Source organism: Lepisma saccharinum, chromosome 17 (assembly GCF_977018435.1).
Source record: "Lepisma saccharinum chromosome 17, izLepSacc3.1, whole genome shotgun sequence".
In the NCBI taxonomy this organism is placed as follows: Eukaryota; Metazoa; Arthropoda; class Insecta; order Zygentoma; family Lepismatidae; genus Lepisma; species Lepisma saccharinum.
The window spans coordinates 8521971-8544203 of record NC_139245.1 but is presented as its reverse complement, the minus strand read 5'-3'; the positions used below and the strand labels follow the sequence as shown (position 1 = coordinate 8544203).

The 22233-nt window shown below is 43.6% G+C and overlaps 1 protein-coding gene across 1 annotated transcript in view; it reads right to left on the bottom strand.

The window, feature by feature from the left end:
• LOC146001505 (uncharacterized) overlaps window positions 1-21379 on the bottom strand; it is a 72811-nt gene extending 51432 nt beyond the window's left edge. The window contains exon 1 of the mRNA XM_083138894.1: window positions 21163-21379. Within this exon, the coding sequence (XP_082995020.1) occupies window positions 21163-21178 (16 nt within the window). The 5' untranslated portion in view covers window positions 21179-21379. The remainder of the gene's footprint in view (window positions 1-21162) is intronic.
• Window positions 21380-22233: the final 854 nt, after the last annotated feature.

The window sequence follows — 22233 nt, the reverse complement described above, 5'->3', positions numbered from 1 at the left end:
ACGAATATTTATTATCGTATAATGAAAATTTAATATTGTACATTTTTAGTTTCCCTTTAAATACAAAAGACGGTTAAATATGGAACGGATTGCTAAAAAAGAGGGGAGCGCACCTTCTCCTCTTACGAAACTTCTGAGCTCGCGACTACTGCAAAATGAATGTAAAGACGAAATGAACAGCTGGGATGTTAATACATCAAACAAATTCCCTCCACTTCACCCTTGTTTAAGGCGAACAAGCCCAGTGTTTAAGAGAGAAGAATTGTCGATTTGCAAACTGGAGAAGTTTGCAGCAGCTCTACTAATATATGCAGCCGAGTGGAAATGAATGCATGACAAATAAACTTTCAGAAACGGGGCTTGGAGAGATGAGTCACGGAAATACCTTGTCGAAGCAGAGGGATATGGCAAATGTTCCGGCTGAGATTTACTTTTCCAGAAACACCTGCTTGGGATACTGGCGTCCAGACATCCTATTATATGAGAAGGACGTCAAGATAAGGAGCTTGTGATGTTTCGTTTGATGTATACAGTGGCAGGGATAGAATCGAGGTCTGTCTTGCTCTCGTCTCGAAATACACATATAATAACAGGGGTATAAAAAACAAATTCTTTCAGGCACCAGCACCTTTTTATCAGGAACCAGTTTTTTCGGCAAATATGATCTAAGAAATCCATGTATCCAACTAAGATAAAGCTACATGTTTTGAGGTATGATCTTAAAACATTTAATTTATTAAATAATACAAGATTGGATTTAAAATAATTCTTGCCCCAGAGTGGCAACAGGGGGGAAAAATTATATTGGCATGCTTATTATTCTCATTTAATGATACAAGCGATGCAGAAATTTTCACAAGCGAACTCGAAATATTATAAAAATATTTCTTTAGCATTGAATTTGAAAATTCAGGCGCCGACATTGTGTCAGCGCGAATGAGATACAACACAGTTTTTCTCTTTGGAACACTAGCTAAGGAAAGTCAACTGTTTTAAAATAGTATATCCTTAACCTGTAGCGGCGATTGGGCACCAAAACTGGAGGGTGGGTGGGTGCAAGGACGGTTTACTTTCTCTAGGTACACAAAGCTTAACATTAAGAAGCAGAGTAGGTGAAACCCAACGTTCTGGAGCGGTCTTTTGACCTACTTTTCGCCTTACGACATTTTACTATAAGGCTGTCTCCCCTTACGATATTTTTCTGTAAGGCTAGACCGGTCCTTTGACCTACTTTTCGCCTTACGACATTTTACTATAAGGCTGTCTCCCCTTACGATATTTTTCTGTAAGCTCAGTTCTAGAGCGGTTCTTTGACCTACTTTTTGAGTAGGTGGAACCGCCGATCCTAGGCCCATCTTTTGACCTACTTTTCGCGCGCAGTGTTACCAACTCCTCACTCGAAAAATCACCAAGGTTTTTGTTTTTGGGTATAACCTAACCTAAAGCAAGGAGGTGGCAACCTTGCTTGAGGTATTTTCTCGCAGTGTTGCCAACTCCTCACTCGAAAAAATCACCAAGGTTTTTTTTTTTGGGTCTAACCTAGCCTAAAGCAAGGAGCTGACAACCTTGCTTGAGGCTTGCCTTACAGTGCATAAAGCAAGGTTGCCAACCCACTGGTACTTTTGCCATAGCCTTTTACAAGAAAAAAAAGAGAAAGGGAAGAGTTAAACAACCGACAGCTTACCCACAGCCTTTTTTGCTCTAACCTAACCTAAAGCAAGAAGCTGGCAACTTTGCTTGTGCAATCAACCCCGGTTGACCACCCCTCAAGTAAAAAATCAGCGTTGCCAACTCCTCACTCGAAAAAAAACCACCAAGATTTTTTTTGGTCTAACCTAACCTAAAGCAAGGAGCTGGCAATTTTGCTTGTGCAATCAATCCGGTTGACCCCCCCTCAAGTAAAGATCAGCGTTGCCAACCTACATATACTAAACAAGGAGAGCCGGCACTGCCGTAAAAGAGAGAGAGATGGGTGGATGGCAACGCAGTATGTGTGTGCGTGTGTGTGCGTATAATATGTAGCATTATTAACTAGAGTGTGTTGGCAATTTACTTGCAACTAAAAAAAAAAATAGAGATGCCAACGTTGGTGTAAGATGAAGAGAGAGAGAGAGAGTGAGATTTATGGCTGGCAACGGTAACGAGCGAATGCGCCATATCGTAATTTTCCAACTCCGTATATCGCGACCTTTGTAAACCTCTCTCGGGGGAACGACGTGTGCCACACACACGCGCGCGCGCGCCTGTATTGTGACGCAAACAAACAAATAATAATTGTTGTTTTTTTAGGATACCTGGCCCCTATAACCTCGCGAGGGTGCGTGGTGCCCAACACGGTTCTAATGGCCGCGGCTAACAAAGTCGTGCCTCTGTAGAGTTTCACGTGTTTTTTTTTAACCCCCCCATAACTCCCTACAGAGGACCTCCGTGTGTAATGTGTGTGTTTTATGATTGAAGAGAAGAAAAAATTTAGGTTAAGAATAGAAAGTGTAAGAAGTAAAAAAGTTTCCGTAGGGTGCTGCATCTGAAAGAAAAAAAAATATCCTCAAAATAGTGTACATAATATGATAGAAAAATATAAAAAAAAATGTGAATGCAAAAATTAGTGTGAATGATTGTTTTTTTAAAAAAAAACGATAGAAAAATATAAAAAAAGTGTGAATGATTGTTTTTCTTTAAAAAAAATGATAGAAAAATATAAAAAAAAAAGTGTGAATGCAAAAATTAGTGTGAATGATTGTTTTTTTTAAGAAAAAAAGTGGTGCAAGAAATAATACGTACTTTTTTGATGCAGAAGTCTAATGGTGCGAGCAGGTTTCTTCCTCGTCATGGCATCCCCATTCTCGGGTGTGGATGTTGCAGTCCAGCAACCTCAATTTGGTGTCGTCGGGATCAAGCGCCACTTTGTTGATTGCGGATGTATGCAACTGGTCGATGGTGCTCGTGATCCGATGTTCGGTCATGCGTTTGATTTTTTTGTCGAACAAGCACGACTTGTAATCTTCTACGGTCAGTTTGTTTGTGCTCGAACGCCCCACCCCTTTTGCTTTTTTTATTTCGGTCTCGTCCTGAATTTTCACGGCGTACATTTTCGCTCGAAGACCCGCAAACTCTGCGATGATGCGGCCGTTGACTTCATCCTTCATCTTCCCGATCGTCATTTTCTGGCTGTCGTCGAAGAGAGCGTGATCTTTGGGATAGTTCGAGAAGTCGAAATGGTGGCTCATGCTTTTTAGATCTTCGTATAGATCGTCGGTGTGGATGTTGTACACGAAGCTGTCCGTGTCGGTGTACGCCACTTCGATCGCCTCTCCATAGCGTGGTTTCATGATGTCGTAGTGAAACTTGTACATGGCCAGCTTCGACAACTCGAGGATCGCGACTCCCACGGCGATTGGTTTGTCGAATGTTATGTTTCTGAGAGCACGTTCGATCAATACCAACGTGTCGCTCAGTATCGTGAAGTTCTTGTACGTGGGCTGAGCGACGAGCTTGTTTATTTTCTTCGGGTCGGAGACCAAGTTGATATTTCTTCTTTTCCTCGCATCTTCCATGCTCTTGCCGTAGATGCTGTTGTTCATCAACTTGTATAGGTCTTTGTCTGCGGAAGAAGAAGCTGATGCTCGACGTTGAGTGTTGCCGTCGATATAGGGTGCTAGCCACCTGGTCTGTCTAAACTTCAATCCCGAGTGCACGCGCTTCAAAACCAATCCATGCTGGAGGTAGAATTGTAGGAGGCGATAATGCACCACGTAATTCTCTTTGCTCTTGAAGGTGAGCATTAGCTTCTTCTCCGGAGTCGATTCCATCACAGGTGCCATCGCAAATCCATGGTGTTCTCGATGAAGCGATGCAGGATATTCCAAATCTACTTTCAGGAAACATCCATTTTCATGATCTTCGCCCCATTCCAAACAATCTTGAAGTTCCTGCTCGCTCATCCATTCGTATTCTCCGATGGGCAGAGTCTCGGACATGGCATAACCATACAGGTTGTTCATGTCCCAGTATGCCAAGAAGTTTGTCGGTTTCCCTGCATCGAAATCGGCAACATATGGATTGTTGGCTTTGACGTATCGAAGGGGACACTGGACGATTCCACCACGTTTTGCCTCTTCGACAAACAAAAGTTGATTGACGTTCTTGATGAGTTCTATCTTCACCTTCGTGGATTTTAACATCGCCTGCCAAGAATAACCCGGTGTGGTGTAGCTGAAAGCGGGGTCCAAACCATATGCTGCCATTCCTCTCGAGCGATGGAGATGAAAACGGTCGCTCAATAGCGTAACATCCAGCTTCAGATACAGATCGTGATAGTCACCCATGGTTTGACAAGAGAATGTAGACCACACGAGCTGAGCATGATGGTAGTCCTCTTCGCTGCAACGGGTGTTGCTAAGACGACTGTAGAATGCTTCTCTCGGTGGTAATGACGTTTCTGAGAATTTGGAAGCATCCGTCATGTATTCGTACGGGTAAACACCCTTGCGTCTCAACAGTGCTAAATGTTGGTCGCCGAAACATTTCCTGGTGGCGATCAAATCATCGTCGGTGAGTTGAGACGCGAGTGTCGCCAAACTCGAAGACAGAAAGTTGTAGGAGTCCAAGAAGCGAATTTCTACGCGATTGCCATTTCCAACGTCCACCTTCTTGCTGAATGAAATGAATTTCTCGTTGGTGCGAGCTATGACGCTAATGGGTTGAGCGTCGCATCCCATCTCCTTTATGAAGATTTTGGCGTCGTAGCCCTCCAAATTGTGAATGAATACAGGAATAAATTTCGGTTTTTTGATTTGTAGATTACAGTTGTTACACAGGGGGGCCACATATTTTCCCGTGTGATGATTGTGGTGGCGAACTTTGACATTTTCGAGGGTGAAGTTACATTCGCACGCATCACACTGAGAGGCAAGGTCGTATGCTTCCTTCTCTTCCTGGGTAAGAGGCTCCATTGCTTTGTCTTCTCTTAGTAGAGGAGCTAATCGTATGGCCATCTGTTTCAAGGTTTGAACGAATTTTTGTGGAGCATCATTGCCACGATGTAAAATAACATTGCCTGTGTTGTTGACCATCAATCCAAAAGCGCAGGCTTCGTGATGTAGAATTTCGGTAGTGCTCGATACGCTGGGATTCGGTTCGCATGTGGCGAGTGGAAGTTGGAAACTTTCAAAGTCGGCGCATATCACCACGGGATGCCAGAGCAATGCGGTGTAATTGGAAAATGTCATGTCTCGAGAAGGCATTTTGATAGTCGTAGCCGAATGTTTACTACACATTTCATGATGATCTCGGAGTTCTTCATCGGCATTCTTTTTTCCTTGACCGTAGAATATACTCAGGCATCTGTCGCATACTCCAATTTTATGGTGATCTGTGGTAATTTGACTTCTTGTTAATTTTGGAAGATTCTGAATTAGACAGTAATGATAATTATCATCATCTTCGATCAGGAGTAATCTGATGACACGATTACTTTTAATGTTGCTGTGTCTGAGAACGTAGATGGTGTTGTTTTTGTCTAATCCGAAGATGTGTACTGCTATATTTTCGTTTTTATCTGTCTTGTACTGTGCCTCAAATTTACTAATGTCTCGTAGATTTACGGGGTAATTAATGCCAGCCATAGGTTTTTCAAATTCTGAGAGATATTCCGGCTTGTTGTAGTGGTATAAACGATGTTTATCATCATTGGCTGGGTGATGATCGGCAATGATGCACCACAAAAAGCATCTGTTATCCTCATTTTGAATGTTGATGATGGCTTTCTTACTGGCTATTTCCGGGGGCAAATTGATGTAGCTGGATGCTCCCATCGGGTTGTATCGTGCCACCTTCAAAATTAAAGTGTGAGACGAACCGCAAAGTGTCCAACCCGATCCACGTTTTTGGAAAGTCTCGTGCTTGTTCAACAAAGCGTCAATCATCTGGTTGCAAATGGCAACCACCTCATCGACGTCGGCGGCGTGGAGGCTCTTTACACCAGTGTAATGATGGAAAGTTTCTCGCTCTTTTTTTACGTTTTCGTAAATGGCGGAAACGATGAGGTGGATTTTCAACGAGCATTGCAACAAAGCTTCGGTGATAGACGAAATTAACTTGCTTTTGACCGAGCGAAAAAAGTTGTTTAGATCAGATGTTTCTTCAGATCGGAAAGTCTCCTCGGTTAAAATATTTCGAATACTTTCGCCGGCACTCTTCTGCTTCTTTCGTGGCGCTTGATCGTCAACATCGAGCTCTCTCTTACTTGATCCTTTGCCATGCACATCCTTCCGATGTCTTCTCAAGTTAGAAATGGATATATATTTCCCACATTGGTCGCATGCACGTTTTGCTTCCTTCTTCTCCATTCTTTTGCTAAGAAAAAAAGATGGTTACTAAATTGCACACATTTTTTTTGTGGTGTTATTTATATTAGATACGTTCTCAATTTTTTCTTAAATAACCAACATGAATCTTTTTGGTTTCCGAAAGCAAACAATGGAGACTGTACACCCCACGACGACAGATCATGAATTTCTACCTTCCGTATTAACTAAACTCAACGGTCTGTTGATCATTCACCTCAACAGCATTTGGACGAAATTGGATGAGGACGTGGGCAAGATATTTTATGTTTTTAATAACAATTTACATTTTTACGAAATTCCGATCGACGGGAAACTTCAAATCACCGTGAATCCGGAAAACGCAGGCGAAATCAAAATATCTACCGGCAAGAACATTTTTCGAATCAAGCACGACAAGATGCTTTCTAACATTACGTACGATGTGTCCGCAGGAGATTATCTTTACATGGAACTCCTCGGAGATTACGACAAACTCATTCCTCTCTTCGTAGAATTACGAATCGTCTATCCTATTATAAATAACCGTTAACAAAATGCCTAACGACATTTTCGGCAACACCAAGCGTGTAGACCACGCAGAAGAGATTCTCATGTTGGACATTCGAGTTAAGAAGTTGAGGACCGATTTGATCGCTTTGCAGGAAACCTTAAACAAAAGTTTAGAGTCGGAAATCGCCACGCTCCAAACGCAATGTCTCGACCCCATTCTGAAAATCGATTCCGAACTGAAAACGCTCATAAAAAATTATGTCGACGTACCTTCTTACGACAGCGTTCAAAATATACAGTTGAGCGTGGATTCGCTTCAAAATGATTTGGCCAAATTACAGCAATTTCAATCGAAAAATGAAGATTTGGAAAAATTGAAACTCGAAATCGAAGAACGAACTTCCGCAATAGAAAAGAATTTCTCTGAACTTCAAACCGTCGTGAACGATATAGACGCAGAACGCTTGCACGTCGTCGTTTCCAAATTACAAGAAGAATTCACCAGCACGTTGGAAGAAATTAAATCCAAGTTGCAGACTTTGGAAGATACAATGACGAACCTACCATCGTCGGACGAATTGCAGGTCATCGGTAAAAGCGTCGCGAACATAAAAATTCAATTGGAGGCCTATCAAGATTTCGAACACATTCAAACCACCATCGCTACGCTTCAGGCGTCCTTGGAATTGATCAACGAAGAAATTAAAAATATTCACGCTGAAGCGAGAGCGTTGACGAGCATTCAAGACACGTTGAGCACGGTTCAGCAGAAGATCGATTATTTAGAAAATTTGAACGTCGAAACGAATCTCGCTCATTTTCATCACGTACTCGACAACATACAGGGTGACTTGGAATCGTTACGGACGAGCGTGCCTTCGAGCGAAGATTTGGAAAAATTGAAAACGGCGGTGACGGCACTATCCGATTCGAGCGACATCAAAAGTTCATTGAGCGATCTCGAGAGTAAAGTGGCCAATCTCCCCACCTCCAAAGAATTGCACGCTTTGAAAAGAAACATATCACGTATGCTGAAACGACTGGAAACGGAAACGGCGAACGTGGAACAGATTCGAGACGAAATTACTTCGCTGGTGTCGACGCTGCCCACTTCGCAGAGCGTCGCCGACCTTCACATGCAGTTTACAGAGATGCGAAGCATCGTGAACGATCTTACCGAGAAGAGCTCGAAATTGAATCAAGTCGAGAACCTTCAGAACATCGTCGTCAACATCAGAGATCAAGTTGGAGTGCTGGAATCCACGCAGGAATCGACGCTGACCTCTTTCGGTGCCAAGTTGCAAGAACTCAACGAAAACTACAAGCAGTTGAACGTGGAAGTGAAAATCAAACCGTCGTTTTCTGCCGTAACGGATACCATAGTCGAGCATCTGCTGCCCATCGAAAATAAACTCGGACAAGTTCACAGTAATCTGCTCGGCGTCGACACTAAATTCGCTAAACTGCATTCTCTGCAAGCCATCGAAATCAACAGCGTACCCAATCAACAGAGAATCTCCACGTTCGTCGAAGGTAACAAACTGTACATGTTGCATCCTTATCATCCGTACTACAAGTTTCTCCTCGATGGCACGATTCAGATAAACGAATTTTCGTACTGGTCTCACGGCAGAAAAGCTAGCGTTCCCACCATGACCTTGATATCGAATCGTGGTGTCCAGAAAGCTGGAAACATTCCTCTGGCACGTTGGAACGAAACGCGCAACATATATGAAATACACGAAGACGAAGATCTCACCGTTTTCGACGTGAGTGCCGGCGATAAGCTGATCATTCAAAACACGAGCGAAGTGCCACCCTCTTTGAATCCCATCACGCTTGTGCTTCTTTTGAAACGTAATCTCTAAAAAAATGTCTAGGCAAGCCATCGTCGAAGAATTGCATAAACCTGCACGCCGCAACTACGAACGTTTGGCTGTGGTAACCAAGGGCATCGACGACCTCTGGCAAAGTGACCTCGTGGAGATGAGTAGCGGCAATTTGAAAAACGTACATAAATTGAACAAGGGCAACAAGTACCTCCTCACCGTCATAGACACGTTTTCGAAATTCGCATGGGCTCTACCTTTGAAGGCGAAAACAGGAACGTGCGTCACGGAAGCATTCAAATTAATTTTTCGCGAAAGCGGCGGCAGACGACCACGGTTTCTGCAAACGGACAACGGTAAAGAATTTTACAACGCCGTATTCCAAAAGTTTATTCAAAAACACAAGATTCGACATTATTCGAGCTTCAGTCACATCAAAGCCAGCATCGTGGAAAGATTCAATCGAACCTTGAAAACACACATGTGGAAACGATTCACGCTTCGGGGAAATTACAAATGGGTCGACATCCTGCCGGAACTCGTCGACACCTATAATAATACGGTACACAGAACGATAGGCATGAAGCCAGCCGACGTTACCAAGTCCGACGAGCAGCGTTTAATTTCTACAGTTTACTGTCCAAAGTACACACCCACGACAAAAAAAGCTAAATACAAAATTAGAGACCAGGTGAGGATCAGCAAATTCAAACGCACCTTCGAGAAGGGATTCACAAAAAATTGGAGCACGGAACTCTTTACGGTGGTTCGAGTTCTACCCGGAAACCGACACACGTATATAATAAAAGATAGTAGCGGCGAGATTTTGAAAGGAAGATTTTACGAAGAGGAACTCTCTAAAACGAAACACCCCGACACGTACCTCATCGAGAAAGTATTGCGTAGGAAAGGTGACAAACTGTTTGTCAAATGGCTGGGACTTCCGGAAAAGAGTTGGATCGACGCGGACGAAGTGATCTTGTGAGTACGTGGAACGTGGTGAAGCGTCTACCGGATCCGGAAAATCAAACAAAGAAAAAGAACGGCGAGTTGCTTCCCGACAGCATCCGCTGTCTGATCGTAGGTCCTTCGGGGTGTGGGAAAACGACACTGCTCGTGGACAATTTTCTCCTCGCACCGAATTGGTTAGATTGGAAGAACAGGCACCTGTACGTGTTCTCGAAAAGTTTGGAGCAATCCAAATACCAGCAACTGATGAAACTGTACGATGGTCTGGACATTGCAACGTTCGCCTCGGAAATAAAACCACTTGACGATTGTCGTGAAAATTCAGTTGTTGTGTTCGACGACGCCATCCTGGAAAATCAAAATGAAATTCGCAACTTTTTCACGCAAGGTCGTCACAAAGGAATGGATTGTTTTTACCTAGCTCAAACCTTTTCCAAAATTCCAAAACAGTTAGTGCGCGACAACGCTAATTTCATATGTTTGTTTCGTCAAGATCACACCAACCTCAAGCACGCGTACGATGACTACGTAGGCGGAGACATGAACTACAATCAATTTTCGGAAGGCTGCTCTACTTGCTGGAACGCTGACGATTTCGGATTCGCGACGATCGACATGACGAGGAAACCCAACGACGGAAAATACAGAAACAAAATCAACGACTTTCTAAACGTTGCAACGTTGTGAGAAACGACGTATATAAATAACGTCATGACGAAACGAAAAATCGAAGACGAAAATCTCAAGCTTCGCGATTACCTCGCGAAACGCTTCAAAGGTTGGAAATCCGAGAATCGCGGATTCTACGAAGAGAAGAAACGTCAGGATCAACCCGTGATCGATGCCATCAGCGGTCTAGGTAAAGAAATTAAAAGTGTCACGGAACAAAATAAAAATTTGATCAACGAACTCGTACCGCTCGCAGCTAAAAGTTACGCTGTACCCACGCCCATTTCGAGCATTCCTTCGACGCCGTTCGAACTGAAGGATGCACCGGCACGACGTCGAGCCATTGGTAGCACGTCGTCTTCGGATAAGATCGAGTTGGGGCCTTTGGCACGAGACTACCTGAGTACGGGGAAATTCGACAAGGATGAAGTGTTCGGTTTGTATCCTAGCATGGAAACCAACGAAGGCGGTGGTGTGGTGTGGAAGATTGGGAAATCGAAGGTGACCTTCGAAGGCAACGACATTAAAGTTAATTTAGGCGACAAGGATAGTTGGAACAGGTATCCGGGTACGGTTGGACTGTGGGAACTCGTCGCCAAAAAGCAGCCGAAAGATTACACCGACGAAGATTACCAGAGTTACAAGGAAATTCTGATCATGACGGATGCCTTGTACCAGAACAACGACGCCTCGCAGAATAGGGTGAAATCGAGCAGCGGCGAGAAGTACAGGAATCTCATCAAACCGATTTGGAACCAGGTCAAAACAGGCAGCGGCGTCAAACGCTACAACACGCTACCCAAAGAATTCGTTTGGGTGAACGACGTTAGGAAACTCGTGGACCGATTGTTGGTAATAGCCGGCGAAGAGAATGCAGGCAACCGTAATTTCTACAACGAGAAGGTTGGCATCGTGGACATGATCAGCACGAAACTTTCCAACTTCATCGTGAACGACGACAAGGGCATAGGTTACCTGATCAAAATCATCAACACGCTGCCTCCGAAATTCTGGAACGTGGCCGAAGGAAAGGGGCTCGTGAACGACATCATCAACAAGTTACCTTTCGAGATGCATCTACCTGGCTACCAGTACTGCGGACCGGGTACCAAACTCGAGAAAAGATTGGAGAGAGGAGACAAGGGTGTGAATCCGTTGGATGCCGCATGCAAAGATCATGACATCGCCTACAACACCACGCAGACGGATCTGAATGCACGTCACGAAGCAGACAGAAAGTTAGAGCACGCAGCTTTCGAAAGGTTCGTGAGTAGAGACGCATCGTTGGGTGAACGGGTCGCCGCACTGGGTACCACCATCGCCATGAACACGAAACAAAAATTGGGGTGGGGTATATAAATAACATACAGTAAAAAAAAAACAACATGGCTTGCATAACTGATTTGCCACCCGAGCTACTATCTAAAATATTCAAAAAGGTAGTTAACGGAGATGTTAATAAACTTGTAATCATGGCAAAAACAATGCCGGAATTTCGCATCCCTTGTGAAATGGTTCTCAAGGACCTTCTTCGGGAGATCAGCGGCCTGAGGTGCGGTGATCTCAACATTCTGCTTTCGGCCGCAGGGGAGAAATTGGACGATAGGTCGGACGAACTGAACGAGGCGATGCAGGGAAGAAGACAGTATACTGATGATTGGTACAAGTCTGAGCAGGAGAAGAAAAATATCATTACGCACATCATCGCGTTTTCCGAAGCACGGACTTTCTTCCTCTGTTAAAAAAATAATAATATATATACGTGTCAAAAAAACTTGATATATAAATAACACACATCATAAAAAATAATCTTCGGTATATATAAATAACACACATAGTGAAAAACAATTAAATTTCTCTAACACACACACTGAAAATTTCTCTTCTTCGAAATGACAACTGAAAAAATGAGTGAGCTCCAAGCATTAAAACAAATGCTAAATTTGTCATTCGAGTATGTAAAAATTCGGGAATTGGAAGTCGACAAATCTTACACGATAACTTCCGGTTCAATCGTTTCTACCCAGTATGGTCCCAAGGTACGCCTGTTGCTCAACGCACAATACAGTCTATTTTTACCAGATCGATACGCTAACATGTTATCGGACGAGAAGCTATCTATTTTAATCGAGAACAAAACTCGAATCGTGTACAAGGGGACAAAGGAACTTCTTGGCAAGAAAACGAAGCACGTAATAGAATTTGTGTAACGACAGCGAGGCCTTGAAAATATATAAATAACATACCGTAAAAAACTACACAAGAAAAAATCTCAGAATATATATATAAATAACATACCGTGAAAATAACACATAGAGCATCAACATGAAGCCCAAGGGTGTCGTGTACCAGATACCATACTCCAATCTAAAAAATCTAGGTGCTCTCGATGGGTTACTCACCAAGAAACAACGCGAGAAGAAACGTTCTTGCTTGTCAAAAGGACACGGAATGAAATTGCTGCTCAGCACACCTCAATTGAGACGGTTGCAGCGTTCGCGGAAACAGCAAAAGATCGGAGGTTTCATATTCAGCATCCCGGCCATCCTGGCAGCATTGGGGGCCGTGGGAAGTTTGGCCGGCGGAAGTGCCGCCATCGCGAAAACCGTCATCGACTCGAAGAAGAACAAGGCGGAATTGGAAGAACAGAAACGTCACAACCTGGCCATGGAGAAGAAGGGGAAGGGCGTGATGAAAAAGTTTAAAAAAAAGAAACAGAAGCACTCACCAACCGAGACATTGAATCTCTGATCGGACCGTTACGAATCAAACACTTCAGAGGAGTTTTCATGTCCGACTCGTTACCTTCAACCGTTAAAAAAAGAGAATGCGGAGTAGTCAACTTGGACGGTCAAGAAAATCCAGGCACGCATTGGATATGTTACCACAAAAATGATGATAAAGCATTCGTTTTCGATTCTTTCGGAGGTGTTCCACCTACAAATTTAATTCATTATCTGAAAACGAACAAAACCTCCATATACTACAACGACGAACGCATTCAAAATTTCGGAGACGTGAACTGCGGCCATCTCTGCCTTTCCGTACTCACGTTTCTCTCTAAAATAAATAACCCTACGATCGAGGATTTCCAGAAAGCATTGTGGAACCTCAAACAGCATCACTAGGATGGGTGTGTTCCATCTCACGAGCGAATCTTCAATCTTGAAACTCACGCTGCACGACGACATCGTCTATCCTAAATCCGTGGCTCTGCGTGCATTCTACAGCATGTACCTCATACCCAACGTCACGCAGCACAACAACAAAATTAGCGTCGGAAGCGAACACATCGTCGTCACGCCAGGACAATACAATCTTTCCACTTTGCAAGCTCAATTACCCAAAGGCACATACCTTTCTCAAAATTCGGTCACGCACAGAGTGGAAATCCTATCCGCGACGGAGACCGTGGACCTGGGCACCATGGGAGAACTTTTAGGTTTCGAGAACAACACCAAACTCGAAGCTGGTATCAAGCACGTAGCAACCAACATTCCTAAATTCTTGGCCATAGAGACTCTGAACGTACACTGTAACGTGGCCGAAGGTATGATCACGAAATCTTCGGACGGATTGTTAGGAAGTCATAAGCAGACGGGAATCATAGCCACTTTCAAACCAAGTTCCGAGTTCATGGAACCGATCATCTACACGCCCTCTTCGCCGATCTATTTTCCGGTATGTCGCAACCGCATAGACGACATAGAGTTGGTGGTGACGAACGAGAAAGGAGACGTGGTGGATTTCGCAGGTGCCACTACGACGGCCATCGTGGAGATCAACGTATAATAAATAACCATACATGTAAAATGGAGCAAATCGAAAGTTACGAATTGCAATCTTTCCCTCCCAACCGTCGCACGTTTGCCAATCTGAACGAGGCGAACAGGGAGATCGAATACGACGTGGACGTAGGGGATGGGTTCATTCATCCTCACAGAGCGGACCTCTACCTTCAATTCGACGTGGTGAAGAAAGAAAGCGGAGACGCGTTTCCTGCAGCAGCAAACTTGATACTCGTGGACAACTTCGTGACTCACCTGTTCTCGCAGGTGGAGGTGAGGAAACACAACACCGTCATCGACAGAATAGACTATCCAGGCATCACGTCGACGGCAGTGGGAACGTTGAAATTATCCAAAACGGACGCAGCGTACTATCAAGCGGGAGGATTCGAAGCCGGGACCAAAATATCGACGAAAAGTCACACGGTGCTCTTTCCCATGCGTCTGCTGCCTGGTTTCTTCTCGGACTACAAGGAGATCATGTGGAAGGGAGGACTGCGCGTTACGTTTCGAAGAGCGGCCAACGACAACGACGCACTAATGCGATACGCTACTTTGGGTCCGGACGGCACCACGCCGATAGCCAACACTCTACCCGAAGCAGCGAAATGCGTCATCCGGAGCATGGAATTGAGAATGCCGGTGGTGGAATACGAAACAAACTACGCCCTCAAGTACAAAGCGGAGATCTTGAAAAGTCCGCAGATGGCGATTCACTTTCACAGTTACCAGTGCGTACAGAAGGTGGCATCGGGAAGTCACATGGAATTCGACGTGACGACGCAGTTCAACAACATACAGTTCGACATGCCAGATTTCGTCGTAGTGCTCTTTCAGACCGGGCGCAATAACAATCAGGAAAAAGATTCCAGTAAATTCGACGACTGCAAGATCAAGAATGTTTATCTCAAAAATGGACGCAACGAAGTGTTCCCGCGCGAGAATTACAACCTCGACGTGACCAAAAACGATTACCTCAAACTTTACGAAGCGTTTTCGGCTTACAAACGCGTGACCGAGGGGAGCGTGGACATGTACTACACGCCCAGCGAGTTCAAAGCACGGAGACCCATGACCGTCATCAACACATCTAAGAGAAAGAAGGTTGTGGTCAACGATCGAACCAACATCAAGGTCGTCTGCGAGTTCCACGATGCCTTGCCCGAGGATACCCTATGCAGTGTCATCCTGATTGCAGAGAAGTCCTTCGCCTACGACGTGAAAAACGAGAGGGTCACAGAGCAGTTTTAAAAAATATCGCCAACAAGCAAGAATAGCTTTTCTACATTCCCAAATTACAAAATTTTTAATCTAAAAACACATCCAAAGCACTCCAATAGGATGCAGAGTGTTTTTTAGGATCAAATCGAATTTCTTAAACAAATTGAGGGGGTGGGAGGAAAAAAAAAAGAACCCATGAAACTCTACAAAGGCATGGCTTTGTTAGCCGCGGCCATTAGAACTGCGTTGGGCACCACGCACCCTCGCGAGGTTATAGGGGGCCAGGTATCCTAAAAGACAACATTTATTATTTTGTTTGTTTGTTTGCGTCACAATACAGGCGCGCGCGCGCGTGTGTATAACACATCGTGTTTCCCCCGAGAGAGAGGTTTACAAAAATCACGATATACGGAGTTGGAAAATTACGATATGGCGCATTCGCTCGTTACTGTTGCCAGCCATAAATCTCTCTCTCTCTCTCTCTCTCTCTCTTCATCTTACACCAACGTTGGCATCTCTATTTTTTTAGTTGCAAGTAAATTGCCAACACACTCTAGTTAATAATGCTACATATTATACGCACACACGCACACACATACTATATTACCATCCACCCATCTCTCTCTCTCTTTTACGGCAGTGCCGGCTCTCCTTGTTTAGTATATGTAGGTTGGCAACGCTGATCTTTACTTGAGGGCGGTCAACCGGGTTGATTGCACAAGCAAAATTGCCACCTCCTTGCTTTAGGTTAGGTTAGACCAAAAAAACCTTGGTGATTTTTTTTTTCGAGTGAGGAGTTGGCAACGCTTATCTCCACTTGAGGGCGGTCGACCGGGTTGATTGCACAAGCAAAGTTGCCAGCTCCTTGCTTTAGGTTAGGTTAGAGCAAAAAAGGCTGTGGGTAAGCTGTCGGTTGTTTAACTCTTCCCTTTCTCTTTTTTTTTCTTGTAAAAGGCTATGGCAAAAGTACCAGTGGGTTGGCAACCTTGCTTTATGCACTGTAAGGCAAGCCTCAAGCAAAATTGCCACCTCCTTGCTTTAGGTTACGTTAGACCAAGAAAAAAAACCTTGGTGATTTTTTTCGAGTGAGGAGTTGGCAACACTGCGAGAAAATACCTCAAGCAAGGTTGCCACCTCCTTGCTTTAGGTTAGGTTATACCCAAAAACAAAAACCCTGGTGATTTTTTCGAGTGAGGAGTTGGTAACACTGCGAGAAAATGGAGCTCATGCCTTACAAGAGCAAACCATTAAGGCGAGCTCCACCGAGCTCCATTTTCGGGCGTTGAATTCTCTATTTGGGTCTACACGAAAAGTAGGTCAAAGAACCGCTCTAGAACTGAGCTTACAGAAAAATATCGTAAGGGGAGACAGCCTTATAGTAAAATGTCGTAAGGCGAAAAGTAGGTCAAAGGACCGGTCTAGCCTTACAGAAAAATATCGTAAGGGGAGACAGCCTTATAGTAAAATGTCGTAAGGCGAAAAGTAGGTCAAAAGACCGCTCCAGAACGTTGGGTTTCACCTACTAAGCAGTGGCGGTTAATAGGGGGGCAGTTCCTCCCGAACCTTTTGCCCCCGCACTATGTTAAACCTTATATGCCAAGGGAAAGTAAACTGTCCTTGCACACACACCCCTCCCCCTCCAGTTTTGGAACTCAATCGCCGCCACAGTGAGAAGCCATATTGCAGGGGCAAAAAATTGGGGAGGGCAAATGTCCCCTCCCACGCCGCCACTGTCTTTAACCGTTAAGTTAACACTGTTGATGACAGTGAAGGATTTCCCTTAGAACTCATATTTACAAATGGCAAGTTAATCCTAACGATAAGAATGGAGAAGTAGACAATGACAACACAAACATCCATCCATATATGCCTTATCAGAGATTCGAGTCTGGGACATCCAGTTACGCAGTGTGTAGTCAATCACAGAAGTCAGAAGTTAACTGTTGAAATTAGGACAACTACCCACCCTCTAACCTGAGACTACGGTCCGATTGTGATATAACCGCAGACCAAAAACAAAGACGGAGAAGATAGATATCTGTTGACTTTGTGAGGGAGAAAAGCTCCAAAGCCCTAGTATGAGCGATCAAAGGATATGTGCTGCAGAGCCATCGGACCACCAAGAAACCACGCCTCATGATTGAATATGTTTATCATTCAGCTTTCTTCTGGATTGTCCGAATTTTCAAACTAGGGATGGTATTGACAGGAGACTTGGTAGTGTCTGTCTCGAAATATATAGTATAAACAACATATACAGGGTGTCACGGCACAAGCTTCTCTTTGACGCTACAAATCCTCGAAAAACTTAATGCTATATTGAACGTATACGCAAGCACACAGCACAGGCTCACAATTGCCATTATCGGATTGACCTTGCACTTACTATAAACAAAATATACAATTTTAATTTACTTATAAACAATCGTTGAAATATCCGCTTGATATCTTGCAAGAAGTGGCTTTGTTTGTCTGTTTGTTTTGTTGTTTCAAGTCCACTTTATGCACAGATAGGCTAATCGGGACTGAAACTACAGTTTAAAGTCACGACTTCGCCATACCCGAAGTGGCCTTGTAAAGTAGTTAAATATTCCAATATAATTTCAAACGGAATAGTCGGTAATTTAAAATCCACACATCCTTCACCCCACCCCCCTCCGGATGCTATTTGATAATTTAGAACCAGTTTACCTCTGCAAAATTTTCATGGAAACGTGGAAGGGGAAAAAGTCGAAAAATCTTTATGCAAGGATTGACGCGAAACTCAATTATCGTCGTGAAATGGGTCGCCTAGGTCGAAGGCCTATTACGACGCACAGCACAGACTACGAACGAAAAGTGTGTCACTTGTCCCTTGACAACAGCATCAATGAAAAGTAAAAGCGCCTCGGAACCGCAGCACAAGCACTAAAAAGTGCTGACTGAACACCACGGTGCGTTTCAAGGTTTTAACTCTTTACACCTGCCTTCCCCTACATTTATGCTAAAGTGGCGCCGTTGCGGTTGCAAACCGCAAGTAATTTATGCAGGGAACTTAGCATATTCCTAGCTTTAGTGAATCCTACTCCTTAGTCCTGACGGGACTGTCAATCCCGTTGCATCTTGGGATGCACAAGCTTTTTGTCTTCATGTGAAAATATAAATGCAAATGAAGTTAATATATGTGTTTAGTACCAAGCAATAGTCTAAACTCATGCTCCTGGCCAAAGATGAGAAATTGTCATATACTCATTGACGGTACAGTGGAATCCATAAGTATTACCAAGCAAATTAACCATAACCACGTTTACTTCCTTTGTTTTATGCAATGAGAGCGTCAAGAACTGACACAAAACACCAAACAATCTGCTTACAACCTCTGAACCAGTATACGTAATACAGTCATTAAAAATACGAAGGATGAAGATTTTTTAAAAAACGAAAATAGTAGTGGACAATTTGCTGAGCAATACTTATGGATCCCACTGTACAACATGAAACCACACAAACAGAGCGTCTTGAAAATCATGTTTAATATTATTAGCGAGTATTTCATTCCAATTATAAGCAACAACTTACCACAGTTTTGCCTGTTGATAACTACCTGTTATGTAGTTTTTCACATAATATTTGTACAAAATCAATGGAAACTTCCAGGATAATTAAGACTCCGTGAAAGTGACGCAATTAATTTTTCCTAATTTTTCCTAACACCGAAATGTTGATTTTCTAAAAATTTCGCGTGAAATTATAGCCCCTTCATAGTCCCCTCCCCCACTGCGTACGTCAGTGATTAATCAGCCGAAGCACGATTCCACAGCATTGAGCCTACCCGAACGTAATTCTTTGGTGACGCCACCAAGAAAGTGGATTGCAAACTATCTCACCACTCGAGGGGCTTAGGGGCAATAACCCTTGCCCTTATTATAAGCAACAACTTCACCATGGGCAAGACAAACCACGTGGAGAACTCCACGTCAACTTCCAGACAACATGTCTTATCAGTACGATAAGGAAGTCGATTCTGTAATACCAGCAGAGTTAGTTCAGTTTCGCCCTTCACGTGGATAAGTCGATGGGGAAATCATAACGCTCTACACCCCTTCCCCTTTTGTTAACACGGAGAATTATGAAATAACGTATCCTCCTCTCCCCCATCCAAAAACCAAATAAAGTAGAAGGATGATTTGCTGCCAAGTTATTTACGATTGTTCGATCATGCTAGACAGCCAATATTCGATAATGATGGATCATCCTGTAGACTCGCTCTGTTGCTCCGTCCTACGTCCTGGAAACTATGAAGAAGGCGAACCGGTTTTGCAAAGCTATCTAGCAGTTGATTAAATAAAAATGCAAAAACGAGGAAACTAAACGATCAGATTTCCAATGAAACAACATCGAGATTCTGGCTTCGATTCTCCGACAACTAAGCACCACTACAGGCTGGTTTTGAAGGGAATAAAAGGAAAAATTGACACGAAGCAAATCTGACCAGGAAACGTGCCGAACTGGTTTCAGTGACTTTACGGCAGGAGATAAGAAACTCGTTCAAAGCAACCAACAGTTGCAGCTTGCCCGTGGGGTTGCCTCCGTGAAACAGACTTGAGTTTCTAAAGCGCTGCATTTCCTTCATGTCCAACCAAACGCACCACTAACAAAACTACACAATTAGCTTTCCCAATCAAAACCAGTTTGGCAGAAGCTGTCAGTGTGACGTGAAAAATCTACGTTCATCTGAACTTGTGAGATAGAAACTTATATATCTTTACGTTCCAGCAGTGTGGCTTTAACCGTGCATCTCTTCTAACTGTCAGAATGTCATACTGTTAAGCTTTAGTCAAAATGTACATGACGAAAATATGAATTGATTCATTACTTGTTTCTGAATTCAATCACTGTTCGGTTTCGAATTTTATGCACAGCTAATGTAGTGAAAGTTTTGCATACACTAGCAGACATGCAGTGGTGTCCCGAAGAATTTCGTACGAGAGAGTGTTTCAGTAAAGTGCAATATTTTTACCACTTTTACACGTATCTGAAACACTTTTCTCGGGGGGGGGGGTTACGCCACTGCAAATATGTCGAAGTCTCGTAACTGGCTAAAAATAAATGTCTCACCCTCCAAAATTATGAAAAACTACTTCTAAACACAAATGAATTGAAAAGTCTCGAAAAATAAAGGATGGACAATTGTATCATTAACCCGGGGAATTATTATCGACTGTTAGCGTCTTACATAATCGTTCGAGGTGATACAAAGATTTCCCAGCGTTTAGTATAAATACACGGCACAATTACATCCTCTTAAAACGCAAATGTTGAAAGACGTTTAGTTGAAAATGCCTAGTCAGTACCAGCAAGGTATTTTGGGACGAGTGAAAACCTGTCAACGGCGAATGGAGGAGCTTGACATTGGTGACAGTTGCTGGCAAATGTCACAATCGCCAAGATTTGATTCGACCACATCCGGCCCTCAAACGGTTTCTAAAATATGAACGAACTGTAATTAGGATCGTGGCCTACAGCTTCGCAGAAATAAACACTGCATGAAAAGCACTTACTTTGGGCAACGTAAAGAAACTTCATGACGCTTGGCTTATCTTGCCAACACGCGCTTTCCTGCAGTCATCCGGCCACATGGTCGGATCGCGTTACACGCTCTTCCATATGTGTACACGTTGAACTTACTTTAGAACGCTCCTGCATTCCTACGATATGTCGCACAGTGGAGTGTTCAAACAGTCACCCAACATCAACACCCTCACTAATGCACATGTATCTATATCCATTCATTTGATAAATAGCACACACACACTTCCTCAACGGAACACGTTGCCACACACTACATCTACAAGCAGAACACGTGCTTACCTCGTTTGAATTTCATCTGAGCTGCTTTCGTCAGCAAACCAATTCCTACTAACTTTCGAGTCTCCAGTTTTCCCAGTTTGAAAAATATGCTGTCACTATCTGTTCATGAAACCACGTTTTTCTTGCACGACGAAAGCACAAACACCACAAACACGAGCCTCGTGCTCAAACACCGAAATGACATTCCCTCTCGACAGGTGATGGCGTACACCAGCGCGATCTCTCGGCAGAACGCCACAAACAAATCCTTAGCAGTGTTTCCAACTGCAAACAGCGGAATATTTATAGAACGTTAATGCGGGTTTGCACGTTTCACACTTCGATAACTGCTGCTGAACGCAAAGCAGGTTGGTGACGAGTTGACTATTGTTCACGCAGGCTGCAGCTAAGGCCTCGGCATAAAAGCGTTTCAATTTAATAACAGCCTGGCCTGCTTGGCGGAGGGAGTGGTTATCACACCGCGCTACGAGCAAAGGGTTCTGGGTTCGAATCCCGGCCTGGGCAAGGGTGTTTGTGAGTGTCCATTCAATTTAATCGTATCATTTCTCATCCTCCATCTTCGCAATAAAGAACCCAGAGAGAGAGAGAGAGTGAGGAAGAAAACAGAGAGAAAAGGAAAGGGAAGAAAATAAAGAATTAGAAGCAGAAGAAGCAAAAAAAATAAAGGGGATATAGATAGAAAGATAGAGAGAGAGAGAGAGAAGTGACGGATGGAAAGAAGAGAGGGAAAGAAAAATAAAGAAGCGTGCGAGAGAGAGAGAGAGAGAAGAAAAGAGGGGGAGAAAAGAGGATATATAACTTAGATAGAAAGAGAAATAACAGAAGATTAAGATCCCGAAGAGGAACAAAATACAATAAAAGGGAAAACAGAAAAGAGTGACATTAAAAGAGCGAAGGATTACTAAGCAAGCAGCAGCTTTTCTTTACTCTATCGTGTCACCCCCTCCCCTTCGACTCTCCATGTGGGTACCCATGAGTGTCGCTAATTCATCCACCATGATTATTCAAGACTTAGGCTGCAGTTAGTTTCAGACATTTCGGAGCGAGACGAACGCTCTTTTCTTTAGAGTA